Here is a 17,646-nt window from a genome sequence, read left to right as displayed (position 1 = left end):
CACCCAACAGCCGACAAAGTCGTAAAGTCATGAGGTCCAACACATATGTATGTGTGTTATAATGGAGAGACAACACTAATTATAATACAAAGGAAGAAAATCAAAGATGCTTTTAAATATATATAAATATATGCATTCCTGAAGTTAACTGACAAATAAGAACTTACTTTACAAGGTTCCTAAAGGAAGGCTAACTAGGGACAGAGCAGAGTAAGATGGAATTCCTCTAGACCTTGTGAATTGCTCTTGAGCCCACTGAAAAGGAACCACTGCTTCTGAATGAAGGAAATGTCTCCTGCTGTGCCAAGATTCCAATGTAGGCAAAGAATGTGGGTTGTCACCAGCTACAAAAATCCTGAAGAAATTTTCTATCTAGGGAATTTGGGGAATGTTTTCCATTACTTGAAACCAGTCTTACTGTGCCTGGTAGACCGTTTTTCTGGCTAGATTTTACATGTCATTGTCCGGGAAAAGGAAGTCTAAAATTGGAGTGTTCCTCTTGGCCTTCGAGCCTATGTGATGAATCTGCCAATGGCACGTATCTATAAAGACAGGGACAGCAGGATCATTTTCTAAGTCTTGCCCTGAGTTTCAGACATGTGGCCAGCTGCTCTGCTTCATTGACAGACAACACTCACCACACACAAACTGAACTTTTAAAAAAAGATTTTTTTTTGCCTGCTTGTTTTTATGTGAGCCATGTGTGTACAGGTGCTCACAGAGGTCAAAAGACAATGTCAGATTCCCTTGAATAGGAGCTACAATACTTGTGAGCTGATCGATGTGATGTGGGTTCCAGGAACAGGACAAGCAGTGAGCATTCAACCACAGAGCATCTCTACCAACTGACAATGTATTTTTCATAACTATGAATGATCTTGAATAATAAAAAATACTGATATAACATTTTCCAATGGCCTATATTATTGTCTTATAAAAAAGTGTTTCCTTACCCTTCTCCTAAGACCAAATATCTCAAAAGAAATGAAATAAAATTACAGTCAGATGCATTCATCATTTATTTTTTCTACTAACATGTTTTAAAAGTAACTGGTACATTTTTACTAAGTCATAACTCATGTCCTTTGAATGTCTCTCCCAAACTGTGTGAAATCACAAGCTCTGACTGCATACACTCATGCTCCCTGCCTTCTCTCTAATAATTCTGACTGTGGATAGAAATTGAGTGCTTTACCTCCAAGGACTTGCCCTGTATTAGGTCACTAGCAAACAGCAGCACTTACTTGCTAATGTCTGTCGATTCCACAGCACTGAGGGTCCCTCTGAAATTTCCCCCAGTGACTATATTACTGTCCAGATGAATGTCTACCACAGACTCTCACGTGCATGCCACTTCCAGGAAAAAAAATTAACTGAATACAAAATATAACCTAATCCAAAGCTATACTTCTCCTTTAAAATGTATGTTTTAAAAACCTCTAATGTGGGTCCAATTGTAAAATGAACTATGTACTGTGACTGAGAGCTTGACAGTTCAGTGGCCAGGGCAGAGGATCAGTACCACACCTGGGGCAATGGCTCCAAAGGAGAAAGAAGAGTGGGCAGCCAGCTCAGTAGCAGGGCAGTGATGTCAGCAGACTAACACGGCAAATCCTAGACACTGACTTGAATACAACAATGCCCCTCAAGAATTGAGGGGCAAACAGTCTGGTAAGATATAATACAAGGGTCCTAGACACTTGTATTATATAATCCTAGACACTGACTTGAATACAACAATGTCCCTCAAGAATTGAGGGGCAAACAGTCTGGTAAGATATAATACAAGGGTCAAGAGGTCCCAAAGGCATGGACAGTATGTGTTGGAATGGAGGAAAGGGGGCTCTAAAAAGCACAGGCTGAAACCTGAGATCTCAGAGGTCCATACAGACCGAAAAGTTCTAAATTATGACTGTAGGAAGAATTGCTAAAATGAAATATAGATGTAAATGCTGAGCTTGAGTCACTACAGAGAAATGACTAGCTTGCTAACAGCTACATCACCACAGATGACTAAGCGATGTCTGCAACCCACACATGCTTACCTCAAACAGCATTTACGGAGCTGTCTGAACAGGATCCACTATCAATTCAAACATCCATTTCCCAATATGGCTTGCAACTGGACCTAACTTATCTCTCTGCCATGCTATAATATACACTATATTGGTAAATTGCCAAGTTCTATTTAAGCTTGTTGAACAGCTAAGAGCCCCCTCGTGTCAGATTCAAGCATGTTCATGTCAAGTGTCTACAAAACCATGTCCTGGGCCAGGCTGACCCCTGACTCTGAAACAGGAAAACCAGTTAACAGCTAAGGCAGTAAACACACTGTTTAATTGAACAGCTTGAAGGTGAAGTATTTCCAACACTGGTTACTACTGTTTCTCCCATAACACAGGACAGTGGAAACAGGAAGCCAGCTCACTGAGGGAGGGATTCTCAGGAACCCTGCCCCACTGCATCTCCCCCAGCCGACTTCTGCTGGATGCCCTAAGTTTTGATTTGACAGTGTAAAGTCAGTGTGCAAATGTTACAATTCATATAATTAATGGCACAGGCATAAACATAAAAGTTTTCATCTTAACAGTCAAATATTTCAGTGATATGTGTACCAATCTATTATTATCTCTGAAAAACTGGTTTTGACAAATGTCTCACATAGGCATCGGTGCACATTTAATAACTGATATACTATGTATTATGGAATCTTATTCAGGCATATTCATCTTTTTAAAGCTCTATAAATTTGAATCAAGGTAAAAGTTAATATAATTTGAGGTCTAATTGAGGTCTCAGCCAGGCTACTGCTACATATTATAAATGGCTAATTTGATGTCTGATGTTTCTATCTGCAACTTTCTCTTTTATTTTTGCTTTTATATACTAAATCAACTCACTCACTGGAAACCAAAAGTATGGTTTTCACACGTTATTCCTACACAGAACACAAGTCCTCCATCCTACATGGTTATGCCTTCTGTCTGTGTGTTTACAGTTCAAGGGAAACACAGTGCAGTCACAATATGCCCAAGGTCCAATTTTCATTTATCATTAGAGAAGTGTGTATGATCATGGTTATTTATTCTGTGGTGACTCACATAGAGAATGTAATACTGCTATACACTCAGACATTATTTAAAATTTTGGCTACAAAAGTCAAAACAAGTAATTCAACACAATATATTTTAAAACAGATCACATTAACAAGTGGCTATTTTTAATCATGTGATTACAGATTAAACATGAACTTTTTCAAAGTAAGCTTATTAAACTTAATATCCTGACCCAAAACCTTTCAATAAATGGTAATCAGAAGACATGACTTCTCACTTGCAACATGGAAGCTCAGACATCCGCACGGCCTAGATACATGGGTATGACACGGGGATGATTGTTCAGCTCTAAACTGTACATGAGCTCTCAGAATACTTCACAGCAAGATCATGGTTGTGAGGCTGGCACAGCCTCATTCATTCCTCATTCACAGCATCATTCATACCTCCTGAATTCAGGTAGCGTTTCCCAATGTGCACTACAGGGTACTTGTCTGCCAGCCGCTTATCTGGCCATAGAATCCCGTCGGCTGCAAAGACGATTTTGTGATTCATCTTTTGGAACTTTCTTAGTAGTTCTTCAGGCCCACCAGCAAATACAACATCAAAACTGTTTAAAAAAGAAACAAACATGCTTTAAAATGCATGGTTCAGAATTCAAGCATACAACCTCTCCCCCGCAAATAAAAAATTCCTTAAAAACACAAGAATTGCCGGGCGGTGGTGGCGCACACCTTTAATCCCAGCACTCGAGAGGCAGAGGCAGGTGGATCTCTGTGAGTTCGAGGCCAGCCTGGGCTACCAAGTGAGTTCCAGGAAAGGCGCAAAGCTACACAGAGAAACCCTGTCTCGAAAAACAAAAAACAAAAACAAAAAACAAAAAAACAAAAAAACAAAAACACAAGAATTTAGAATCCTAGAATTAACACAGCTGTTTAAAGAACACATCAATCTCTTTCCAACTCAACTCACATATGAACTACATTTGATTTTGCTTTTACTACGTATTCACAAATGAAATACAAACATGTCCTAATTTTCATTATAACATACAATAAAAATTGTAAAGTCAGTGTGCAAATGTTACAATTCATATAATTAACGGCACAGGCATAAACATAAAAGTTTTCATCTTAACAGTCAAATATTTCAGTGATATGTGTACCAATCTATTATTATCTCTGAAAAACTGGTTTTGACAAATGTCTCACATAGGCATCAGTGCACATTTAATAACTGATATACTATGTATTATGGAATCTTATTCAGGCATATTCATCTTTTTAAAGCTCTATAAATTTGAATCAAGGTAAAAGTTAATATAATTTGAGGTCTAATGTTTGACCACATTTTTCCCCTGGACTTTATTTGTTCAGAGCTAACTCACTGAATCACAATGTAACAGAAAATTAACTGTAAAAACCTCTATGAGGAATGTAAACTCTCCGCAGAAAAGTCCCGGCTTATTACAACCTCAAATTTACCTGTATTTGTTTTTACATCAGTGTACCTGAAAGTCAAATGCCTGCAGGACACTAAGAGAATGGTTATCTTAGGTACCAAACTTGAAGGGCAAGCTCATGATCCTGACTTCTGCCAAGGGCTCCTTAGCTAACACTTAGATGCACTGTGAGGACCTGTCAGGAAGTACACAGCTGATCCATCTATGCTCTCCATCTGTATTTACTGGAGATGCACATGTAAGATTTAGTAATGGATAGTTTAATGTATTTATATTGTTTTTTCAAAATATAACACATTATCACTTATCTCTACGATATATTTTTTAAAAGCCAAAAAATATTTAGAGTAACTTTTAGCAAAACTACTGTAAGTTTACGTTCTCCATTAGGCTCTTGGCAGAGACCATCCCTGTCCCTTTAACAGTGGCAAGGCTCATGTGTAAGTTGAGCACATGGCCATCCTGCTTAGAAAGTACTATGAGGAAAGACATGCCACACGACTCACTCTATCCAGCATAGTGTAGAGGAAGTAGGTTGCATCACCACCAGGTCCTGTCCTTTGAAAAGGACACTGCCCACACCACCCTGCTCTGTCCTCTGCACTGGGAGCAGTGCTGACTGGTGAAAACACATGCTATATCTTTACAATATAGACCAACTGACTCAAAAATGAGTTTAATTCCACAATTAAATTCTGGAATTATGCTAAACAAAACTGGTATTTACTAATTTATTTTGAGACAAGAGTCTCATTATATAGCCCAGACTGTTCCTAAACTTGAAATCCTCCTAGCTCAACCCCCTAGGACTGAAATTATTCGTACAATCCACCACTCTTGATACCTCCTCATTCTTTAGTAATAGCTGAAAGCAATGTTGAAATCAGTTCATTTCTTTTCACTTGAAATCAATCTAGAAAATTTAAATTTTATCAGTTACTTTTATTTCTACTCTGAAATATTGTACTTCATAATTAAATTTGTTCATGAATATCTAGATAGGCAGACTAATACAGAAAGATTGCAGATACATAGGTACATAGTGGAATTTTTTTTTTCTTTTCAGAATCAATAGGCGAGATGCTATTAGCACTACTAAGAGCATAGTCAAAAAGTCTATCACATCATGTATGGAAGGCTGCCAGTTGCAGGCTGAGCCCAGCTTTGCTGCCAGCCATCAGAGTACCAAACGAGTTATTTAATCTGGTTTAATTTCTCAGTTGTAAAGCAGAAGGAAAGTGTCTATAAATGCTGTTAAATAACATTTGCTTGCACACTAGAAGCACTGCATACATAAGCAAACACAGTAGCCTCTGGTTATTAGCTGGAGGAGGGACTGCTTAGGAAATGGACATAGGAAAAGTCAGTGTAAGCATGAGTGTAAAATAAGCTCTAAAGATATGAGTATTTTTAAACAATAAGCTTCAAATCTCAATAAAATTATTCTGACTGACATCTCAAAATTCACTTTTTGATATGTTTATTTAAAATTAAACAAACTACCTTGATTTAGAAAACAAAAAAATACACTTTTCAGTATAACTGACTTCACCAATCTTACCTTTAACATACTTGTTTTATTCCAAAGTACTTGTGAAGTGTGTGTGTGTGTGTGTGTGTGTGTGTGTGTGTGTGTGTGTGTGAGAGAGAGAGAGAGAGAGAGAGAGAGAGAGAGAGAGAGAGAGAGAGAGAGAGAGAACGAGAAAGAAAGAGGGGGGTGGGAGACGTGGAGAGAGAAAATAAGACCAAAGATGAGGCCAAAAACTCAAACTCTGAGGGAGGTATACAGTGAGCCTCATAGGAGGCCAAGACAGTTTCTGAAAACAGTAAAAAATATAGCTTGGTAGGTCCCAGAACCATGGTTTATAACCTAACCTTAGAAAATTTGTAAGGAGCACCATATACCTAAAAGTTACGAGAGAGGTTGGGAGTGTAACTCCAGGTACAGCACTGGCCTAAGGAGAAGGAAGGCTGGCAAGGTTTGGTCCCCAGCACAGCCCCAAAAAGTCACAGATGCCATTTGAAAGTGAATGTTTTCATCTTCGAAATTGTAGTGAAGGACAAAGATATTACTGTATCTCAGACTATTAATGAAGCCAATATTTTATAAAAGGAGAAAGTATGATGTTTAATTTGATAATTTAGCACTTTATAAACATTACTTTTAAGCCGGGCGGTGGTGGCGCACGCCTTTAATCCCAGCACTCAGGAGGCAGAGCCAGGTGGATCTTTGTGAGTTCGAGGCTAGCCTGGGCTACCAAGTGAGTTCCAGGAAAGGCGCAAAGCTACACAGAGAAACCCTGTCTCGAAAAACCAAAAAAAAACCAAAAAAAAAAAAAAAAAAAAAAAAAAAAAAAAAAAAACATTACTTTTAAAATGCAATTCTTTTAAAGCACAAGAAAAGGAAATCATTTTCATACAACTCAAGTGAGAATATTACATTGGCTAAAAATATAAAATATTTCCTTTTTTTGAGAAAGGATCTTATGTAGCCCAGGCAAGCGAAGAACACACTATGAAGTACAGGCCAGCCCTGAACTCGTGATCCCTCTCCCTTCACCTCTCAAGTGCTGGCATTTCTGGCAGGTGCCACCACACACAGCTAAAAAGGTAAGGATGGTGACATTTTCCCCATTTATTCTAGCAGGTGTCATTTCTGTTTAAATTCCTCAGAAAATGTCTTTGAGCCTATTTAAAACTTCTCAAAACCAAAGTTTTTCTACTTAAAATTATTTGAACCACAAAAATGCAAAAAAAAAAAATTCTTTAAAAATGAATGCACAGGGGTCATAAAAATAATTCTCACAGGAACTCAGTCCCTTTAAACATGAAGAATAAAATAAAACTTTCCACATTTAAGCAAGGTAAATAGCCCCAAGTCCTGCAAAACCCATAATACTGAACCCAGACATGTCACAGTTCTATCTCCAACAGGTCATTGGGATTTTATGAGTGTTTGTCCTTCTGTGTTATTTCTCCGGTTCCTTCAATCACAGTTACCCAGACTGGAAGAAATTCCATCCTTCATCCTGGACGGCCCTCTTCATGACAGCTTCCATCAAAATCGATGCGCCTTGTCTTACTGATTCTACCTTACATCTACTATTCAACTCCTCTCCCAGAAGACAATGACCCTGATTGGCTTATAGACCCCACAGGCTACACAGGCACCCTCCCAGGGATCTACCACCCTCTGCCATACACACTCCTGGCTCAGATAGTCTCTTGAGGTACCACACCCCTGAATCAATCAGTAGTTTCTAGCTGTGGCCTAAAATAAGAGTCACTGAATATTTACACTGGCCTGTAGAAGACAGTTTGGACTCTGAAGGACACATAGACTTGGTCAAAAAATTTAATTCTGCTAGGTTAGTACAAAAGCAGTCACAAGACCTAAGCAAATGCAGATCCCGAGTTACAGAACAATGTTTGGGCACATAAGACCCGCTTATGGATACCTGTCCTATAGAATAAAATGTAAATTCAGGCGCACACAAATAATCTCCATGTACTATCCTATTCAGAAGCCAACCTCAGTTCTTTCATGTGGGATCAAGTGTGTTATCATAACGCGCATCTACTCAACATGTGTTTTCTAACTGGGTCCAAGCCATTTGCCTTCAAGGCCCATTTCCAATGTCAACTCCTCCAGACATCAACATGGCAGGAAAATATCATTTCTTTCCAGCTACCTTTCATTAGCCTTTCCTTCTCCTTACTCACCCAATATTCCTTCTATTTTATGCACCTAGTCAAAAAATGCCTCTCTTAAACCAGGCTACATCTTTTCCTTTATAAGATGGACTCATGATTTTACCATCTGTACAGGCCCTCAGCTGAGGATCTTGAAGAAATTCAGTAAATGTCTCTTGAACAAATGAGTGATTCAGCCAATAAATGAATTATATTGTATCTAAACAAGAGGTAAAGGCTACTGGGTAGCCAAGGAGAAAAGCCACATAAGTCTCCTGTAACTTTTTTATTCCTCCCTAATCCAATATTTTACTTATCATCACATGCATAGAATTAAACAGAAATTACAATCATCTGAACCATTAGCTATAAGTGACAGGCTGAAATAAAGTCACAGAATAAAACAGATGCAGGCCCACATCTGAAAACTTTGTGTCTCAAGTCTCCCCTCAGATACATTTTGGTATTTCCAGAGATAAACCCTAATGCAACACTATGGAACCTTTAGTACCTGCAACACACATAGACACACACACACACACACACACACACACACACACACACAGAGTCACAGCTGTCACCTATGACAAACACCTGCAATCACATGCTGACAAAGCCTTTGTAGACCCTCACTCTTCCATGGCCACAACTATACTGACTAAAGCCAGGGAAAATTGACAAGAATATATAGACAGCGTGAAAGAGGAAAACACACCCATTTCCTACTTAATTTTTAGCACATTTACACCAATGAGTGGACGACAGGGAGCTAAATTTAAAGGAACATCTAACAATTTCAGTCTTTCCTGGAAAATAGAAAGTTACACAGTACAGAAACAGGGGACCACAGTGTGTTTTGCTTCTTTCCTAATAAAATGGAATGCTGCCTATCACTAATGACAAACTCCTTCGTGTCTGCACACTCAAGCTGTCACTACTGCCAGGGAGGGGGCATCATCAAATAAACCTGCTTTTCTAGGTAAAACTACAGGTATTGCTTTTAAAGCTTTGCTCTCGGGAGTATCTAGCTGGCCAACCGACACATGGCTAACCCTGACAGCACCTAGGAACACCGGACCTTCCTTAAATACGCTTGTATTTTCTATGAAGCTGAGTCTTGAACACAATCCAACTGAACAATACTGACTTGCCCCAGGCTATGGGCGTCTTGTAATGCCCCTCTCCCGTCTGTCAGAAACAGCTGGGCTTCTCACACTGCAAACTCTCCAAGACGAAATCTTACGGATAGGGAAAGAAGGAGGTTGCGAAGGGAGGCGCAGAGAAAACCAAGTTCCCCAAACTCAGAGGCTCAGGAACCTTAAAATCAACACTAGCTTCTATGAGGTTGCCTGTTCACAGATTACCTGCCTATAAGCAAAATCTCAATTTGCTTGTGTCAGGTTCAAGTTCAGTGAGGTCAGTACAAGAAATCTGTGCTCAACATTTAATCTAGATACCATATATATATATATATATATATATATATATATGATATATATATAACAACGTAGAAAAATTCACAGTGCACAAGCTACACCACATCTGCCATATCACAATGCATCTTGCAAAAGGTACATATAAGAAAGTTTTTATTTGGAAGACATCAAGTGTTAAGCATGAAAGTTTTAAGTGTCGATGGCACTTAGCTATCATTATTTCGACTTTTATGTCAAAGCTTAGGCCATCCTCAACTATAGCTTTGCTGAAGAACCAACACCTTTATTTTCATCTGCAATTAATGTGTCTTTGCATTTGGAAATTGAAAAGAAAAAAAAAATTTAAGATGGCTTTCTCACACCAATGAGGAGAATTCAACAGGATTTAAAATGAATGATCAGAATCAACACCATAAAAATGAAAAAAGAAGATACGAAGAACGGAATATGGCACAACTTGGTGTTTCTAAAAATACCTAAGAAGTTAAGGAAAGATCTGAGATATTTCAAACTAATTAGGAGAATAAGGCAATATACAAAATGGTATTTGTGAACTACGGGGATGGCTCAATGGTAGAATGCACGCTTTGGGTCTGTAGCCCTTTGGATTTCAGCTTAAGCTCAAAAGCAAATAAATGCAAAGAAATTTATGCCCGAAAGGTTCTTTGTTCTTGGCAGCACAGGGTCTCATATCGCCCTTATATTTATAACTTTACAAGATACTTTTGTTCATAGTTAAACAGAACCCATTCGGCCGTCCCCTCAGTTGTATACTCAAGTATGAACTCTATCACACTTTAACTCAAGACTAAAATGAATTTCACCAAAATGTTAAACTAGGTCTTTTTTCACATTAGTTCTTATTATAACTCCTCACCTTTAGTATATTACAATATTGGCCCAGATTGTGATTTTTCATGCATAATAAATTTATTTTACACAGAAGAAAAATTCTTGCTAATGAAAAAATTGGGTATAAAGCAATCAGGCTTTTAAGTTTGGGCTTAGAAACAGAGATCACTTATTAGAGAAACAGTTATAACTGGGGAAAACATACTTATTATAATAATGATCCTTTGTCAGTAAAATAATTCAACATTCAAACTTCAGTTATAAATTTCAATCTTTAAATGTAATATAATACAGACTGAAAACCCCACAGAATATTTCTCTTACCATTCAGTAAACAAGATCACCAGATCCTCTTGACTGGCATACTGGGCCACGGCTTCTTTCATTAGCCTCACCTTCTGGCCCCCTCCAATACTATTCATCCCATCTCCACCTCTCCACTCTTGCCCTTGACCAAGAACCTATGAATGAAATCAAGATGTCATCCTGAGAAAAATGCCAGTGGTAATAATAGAATAAAAATGTCAACAGAAACTTATACAGTAACCCACTATTTATTTCTAATTAAAGCACAATGCTAGAGAATAGGAAATTAATGCATGAGCAGGTCATAATTCTTCAATGCCACCCACCACTAGCATACCATTCTCAACATTTCAAAAGTTCACTCTAACCAATAGAAGTAGACTCAGAACGTATTTCTCATATTATCTTATTCTTGTTTTTCAGACTTAAATGAAGAAACCTTCTAGCCTTCTAACAAATCCAAAGATTCAAAGATATATCATACCTTTACAGTATAATTGAAATACTTGGCTGAATTTATAAATCGGTGGAATCCATCATTTTCTTTTGTTGCTACAGTTATGACTAATAATTTATCTGTGAAGACATAAAAAGTTTTTATAAAAAATTAAACACTATCACTCCATAACTCTCTATAGTGATTACAAACTTCATAATCTCATGAGAATGCTTTTGATTAGTTAATTTAGATAAGACTAAACAAAGAATAACTGGAAAAACAGGCATTTCGGATGAGTTTTCCAATGATGAAGCCATGTAGTAAGAAATTATTTTAATGGTAAATAAAGTTCATTAGTGGGTCAGGAAAAACAAGTTCTGACTAGAGATTTCAAATACAGGAGAAAAGCTTTCACAAAATGCCTATTTTACTTGTAAGGGTTAAACTTTTGTAGCTATGACCTCATTACCAAGCCGCACTGTTACCTATTGACCATGCCAGCTTTGAAGCATAATTTCAAGTGATCTCCTGGAGACTCCATCTACTCGATAGTGACACTCGTTGACCTAACTGCAAGACTAATTCTAATCCTCTAAAATAAACTTAACAAATTGAAAGCAGATTGTAGAAAAAGTCTTACTTTTCCTCCTACTCATAAAATCTTGTACTAAAGTCTTAAAAGGCATCACATGTGTATCACACATTTATTACTTAGTTTCTTAAACAGTAATTTGGACAAAAATCAGCAATGCTAGCAATGCCATCAGTAAATACGGAGGCTTAGTGCCCTTTTATAGCAGCTTTCCTCTAATTTAGTATAGTACCTCTTAACAGAGGCAGGCAGACTAAGGACCTATTAACAAACATCTATAAAAACTACTGTAGACAGATGGGTAATATTTATCATACAAAAGGACGCTAGAAAATTCATAAAAGATATATCTTCCCTAGCAAGCACAAAAGATACGTGGGTGAAAAGCTTGGTGAAATTCTGAGTAAAGTTTTAGTTAAAGTTGGTTGAACTTGGGATTGACTGGGAGGCCAAAGATTTAAAAAGCAGAAGATTCTCTCAAGACACAAGTTGTGTGATAATAGTGTGTTTTGTGTGTGTGAATGAGAATTTGTAAATGTTGAATTCTAGGCTTCGACAATCATTGTCAGTGCAGATCAAGCTGCAAGTATTTTTTCAAATATCTTAAGTTATATTTTCTTTTTCAGAGCTGCTTCTTATTTGGGGCTACTTTTTTTTTTTAATTGAGGCGTAATTCATAAAAGGGTATATTGTTTTGATGAGACTTTTTACAACTGTGGCTGGATGTCTTTCTTTAGTCTTCCAAGAAGGGCCATTTTACTTTTTTAGAGTTACTTTTTAAAGTCATGAGGTCAACAACTTGGACTACTATGCATGTAAGTGCTAATGTAAATTAAAACCCAAGTTGACCTCCAGCAGCAGTTCATTCTATGTTGACAGTGAGAGAACACTTTGCCTGTTAGGATACTGTTACTCGTGGACTGAAATGCTGAAGAAACCCCTCCCCCTATTTTGTTTTTTGCAAAAATCAAGGTATATTCTAGGGTTTCCTGGTTGACCTCAACAGATAAACTGAGATGATAGTCTTAGTTCAGAAATGATCTGAATGTAGATTTACAGTCTACGTGTACAGCTGGCTAAGTGAGATCGCTTTCACAGTTCTGCATGTATCCCATCGGCTCCCCATTAGTCACTGAACTCTTAAAACTGGTATTGTAACATTATCACAATGTTTTGCGCCAATTTTATAAACTTTACAGTGCAATATGTGTTCCTTTTCTGAGGCAAACCAAAGGTATATTTCTCAAGGTTCTGCTGCTAACAGCAGCATTGATGGAGGGTTTTTTATACATTTGTAATAGATAGAAATAAACCAGAAAGAAAGAAGAAAAAAAAAAAAAGAGTGGGGGCATTTGTTTCCACAATTAGGAGCAGTCATAAACAAAAACAGTCAAACTAACATCTCAACATTATAAGCACCAGGCTATCCCACTTAATTCTCCATGGCCTAGAGATATAAGAAAACTGAAAAGGTCCTGCATGCCCCCTAAGTCATACACAATCTTTAGTCATGGGATTTATGGAACATAGGCATCTGTTGGTAAACTAAGGTAATTCTTCATCTCAAGTTCTAAAAATAATTCACTATAGAAAATAAGTATAATGCAGGTAAAATAAACATTCATTATCTAAACCAAAAGAAAAACCATTTCCATCAAGATAAATAATGCATTTTTAGATTTCTGTTAAAAAAGAAGTGTATCTTACAACATTTATGGTTCAATAAATAAATGTTGCAAATAAAATAAAGCCATCTATTAATTAATGATGTGATGATCTGAGGATCTGAGTGGTGGTTTGAATGAGAATGGCCACCATAGGCTCATGCATATTTGAATGTTTAGTCACCAGGACATGGAACAGTTTGGGAAGGATTAAGAGTTGTGGAGGGCCGGGCGGTGGTGGCGCACGCCTTTAATCCCAGCACTCGGGAGGCAGAGCCAGGTGGATCGCTGTGAGTTCGAGGCCAGCCTGGGCTACCAAGTGAGCTCCAGGAAAGGCGCAAAACTACACAGAGAAACCCTGTCTCGAAAAAAAAAAAAAAAAAAAAAAAAAAAAAAAGAGTTGTGGAGGAAGTGTCATTGGGGTGGGCTCTGAAATTTCAAAAGCCCATGCCTGGCCCAATGTCTGTCTTTGTCTCTCTGTCTCTGTCTGTCAGTTTGTCTGTTGTCTATCTCCCTGCTCCCTCTAGCCCCTGCCCCATCACCCCCTGCTGCCAGAATATCAGGTTGTAAAGCTCTCAGCTACTGCTCCAGCTCCATGCCTTTCTGCTTCCCACCATGATGATTATGGATTATCTAAAACTGTAAGCAAGTCCCTAACTAAATGTTTTCTTTTGTAAGATTTGCCTTGGTCAAATCTTCATAGCAACAGAACAGTAACTAAGATATTGAGTAAAGGTATCTTTAAAGATATTTTTAAATTATTATTTTTAAAGAACAAAATTTTCCAGGGCTGGAGAGATGGGCAAGGCTGACCACCTGAGCTGGATGTCTGGAATCCAAGGAAGGCTGGGTGCAGCAGCAGCAAAAGGGTTTATTAACCCCAGCATGCCCTGCAGGGGAGACACAGGCATAGACAGGAGAATCTGCAGAAGCTCTTGGCCAGCAGGCCGTATGCAGTGGTGATGGCATCCAGCTTTAACACAATCCATTGTGTTAAAGATTTTTTTATTTCTATTTTCTTTGTATGGGTGCTTTATCTGCACATGGGTGCCTGGTGCCTGTGAATGCCTGAAGAAGGTGTTGAGTCCCCTGGAAATGGAGTTACAGACAGTTGTCAGCTGCTGTGTGGATGCTGAAAATAGAACCCAAGTTCTCTGTAAGAGCACCCAGTGCTCTTAACTTCTGAGCCACCTCTCTAGCCCAAGACCCAGACTTGATCAAAGTGGAAGGGTGAAGACCTACACCCCAAGGTTGTTCTCTGACCTCTATACTGGAATGCTGTGCCATGACTATGTCTTCACATGTACACACATATGAACACAAACATAAACAATATACTCACACATGTAAACACAAAAACTAAATAAATATGAATCAACTTCCCTTTTAATATTTTGAACATGGCTTCATTGACTAATGATTTAGTCAGTCACTATTTATAGTTCACATTAAAACAGAGCACCAGACCTTAGGAAGACAAAGAGAATACTTTATAAGGAACTCATTTTCTATAATGATTTTAAACTATCTTTTCTACATAAATCAAAAACTGATACAAGCTCAGAGATTTGACTGGACAGATCGTTATTTACCATTACTAGTATAAATTAATAACATGAAATTTATCATCCTTAATAGGACTCATAATTCAGCAAGACCATTAGGAAGGTAAAAATGTTAGTAAACTCAATAAAAAAAAAACTCAAGTGACACTATCAATCATATGACAAATAAAGAGCCTTATTGCTTCTGTACTGTTCCTAATAATCAATACAAAATGTATACAACTCTCTTAAAGGCAGGTGCGTTCTACTATTACCCACAGATAGCTGCCTTCTCATGTGCATTTCAGCATCACTATTAGGAAAAATGAACCTTATTAATTAAAAGCAGAGAAAGATGAACAAAGTGCTGATGGGAACCAAAAACCTTCAACAACCAATTCAAGAACTCAACTTAAGGGCAGGAGAGATGACTCATCAGTTAAGAGCACATACTGTTTTTACACTCTCCAGCTCTCTTCCAACACTTTCCAGAAACTGCAATTACAAATTCATTAGAACAGTTAAAATTTATGACCAAATTCTCTCCAACTAGATTGTATTCCAAAAAGTCAAGATGTCCTCAGTCATTAACTAGACCACCAGGTTTTTCATAGTATTTAGGAGTTAATTAATAAACATTTTAAATTTATTTTCAATTGACATATAAAAGTATAAAATTGCACATATAGTGGAGTACAAGAAAATTTTTCATACATGTATATATTGCATGTATAAACATTTCTGACTAAGTGGATTTGGGGACAAATGATAATATATATCAATGCATATGTGTACATAAATATATAGCATTATCTGGAATTCACAGATGAGGAGAGTAAGATTTAAACAGGTAAGTGACTTAGCTAATATCACCAAACAAGTTATTTGCAAAACAAGGAGTTAATCTGTAAAACCCATTTGTTTCCAGTATTTCAGGTGGTCTCATTTAGCAAAGGCTCAAAGAGCTGAGGGCAAGCCTGAGACTTCCCTCTTCAAAAAGGCCTGCTTGAAGGGCTGGTCCTCAGTGCTCTTTGGAAAGTTGGATTCCCAATTGTTTTCTACAGCATTTCCAAGGGGACAACACTATTCTCAATGGACCTAAGTTGTCCAGTGTGTTTTTGTTGAACATCTGATTTTCTGCTGGGTTTTGTAATTATGGCAAGGAGCTTAAGTATGTCACAGTCCTCAGTGAAAACAAGGCACTCAGCCACCCATGGGCTACCCAGGTTACAAACATCTCCTTTATGCTGGGTGCTGGGAAACTGGAAACCCATTTGACTCGACTTCACCAGGGAAGCCTAGGAGACCCAACTGTGGATCGCCAGGGATCTCCAAGTGCTGCATGCTTGTAACACTCTGACACACTCAGAGATGTGAGGAAAACTAGTGCTGAATCCCCAGTCCTCCTGGTGCACCGCTGAGAGCTAAGTGGAAGAAGGACCTGACACCCTCAACAAAGCCAACTGATTAACTATGTGATACGACTGTCCATCAGTTCAAGACTTGGAATCCAGAGAAGACTGCAAATAGACACCAGGACCAGAATCCATGCAGAAAGTAAGCATGCCTTAGTCACTCATTGGCAGTCATTTACTATCAGTGTGAGTATTATCTCAGGGACAGAGTAACAAAGCCAGTTCTTATCAAGGAAAAAAAAATAGTCTCAAGAGAAAATAAGACTTGCCTAGGATTCTGCAGCTAGGTAGTAACCAATTTAAGGGTAAATTTGGGATACATTTCCCTTTCTCAACACCCTGCTTATTATAAACGTGGGCAATTCACAGACTAACCAGGACAAGCTGATGACCGCAGCAGTGTGCACACTGTGGAGGAAAGGGTGGCTGTCACCAGCTATTTGAAAGAAGGCTTTATGATAATCTATCGTAGGCATAAGGCAGTAAGTTCCTTCTGCCAGAGAAACTCTTCTGGAACCAGATAAGGCAACCTGCTGAAAGTTTCACGAAGTGGCAGACATCACTGAGACCATCCATTATGAGGGTTCTCCCCAAACACTTCAAACTATAACACATTTTCATAGACCTATTTCAAATTAAACTGGACACATATGAGAACTAAAAACTTAAAAACATGTATTAGATGTACTATTTTTCCATTACATACCATTTTTATGATAATATATTTAATTTCTGATTATATATATAAAATATTATTTATATATATGTATATACACACACACACACACACACACACACACACACACACACACACATATATATATATATATATATATATATATATATATATATATAAAAATTGTAGGTAGCCACATAGCGATTGGAAGACAAAGTAACTTTCACAAACCTATGGAAGCTTAAAGACATTTTCAAGTATGCAAGTAGATTAATCATAGTGCAAATAAAATCAAAGTTAGTGTATTTTATAGTAAAAAATGATTATATGTAAAGAATGAAACCATAAAACTCTATCCTACTATGAGATGTAATTTTTATTTGTTTGTTGTTTTGTTTTTCGAGAAAGGGTTTTGTAGTTTTGGTGCCTGTTATGGATCTTGCTCTGTAGACCAGGCTGGACTCGAACTCACAGAGATCCGCCTGGTTCTGCCTGCTGAGTGCTCGGATTA

General features: G+C 37.8%; 1 protein-coding gene across 3 annotated transcripts in view; it reads right to left on the bottom strand.

Moving 5' to 3' along the window:
• The window catches only part of Plod2 (procollagen-lysine,2-oxoglutarate 5-dioxygenase 2), a 91,229-nt gene that overhangs the window by 25,419 nt on the left and 48,164 nt on the right, over positions 1-17,646 (bottom strand). For all 3 annotated transcript variants that reach the window (XM_042281438.2, XM_042281439.2, XM_076576827.1), the window contains exons 2-4: positions 11,290-11,381; positions 10,824-10,960; positions 3,503-3,666 (exon numbers count right to left, since the gene is read on the bottom strand). In XM_042281438.2, the coding sequence (XP_042137372.1) occupies positions 3,503-3,666; positions 10,824-10,960; positions 11,290-11,381 (393 nt within the window). The remainder of the gene's footprint in view (positions 1-3,502; positions 3,667-10,823; positions 10,961-11,289; positions 11,382-17,646) is intronic.

The sequence above is a fragment of the Peromyscus maniculatus genome, chromosome 7 (genome assembly GCF_049852395.1).
Source record: "Peromyscus maniculatus bairdii isolate BWxNUB_F1_BW_parent chromosome 7, HU_Pman_BW_mat_3.1, whole genome shotgun sequence".
Lineage (NCBI taxonomy): Eukaryota > Metazoa > Chordata > Mammalia > Rodentia > Cricetidae > Peromyscus > Peromyscus maniculatus.
The sequence above is the reverse complement of the archived record's forward strand: the minus strand, read 5'-3'. Positions and strand labels throughout refer to the sequence as shown.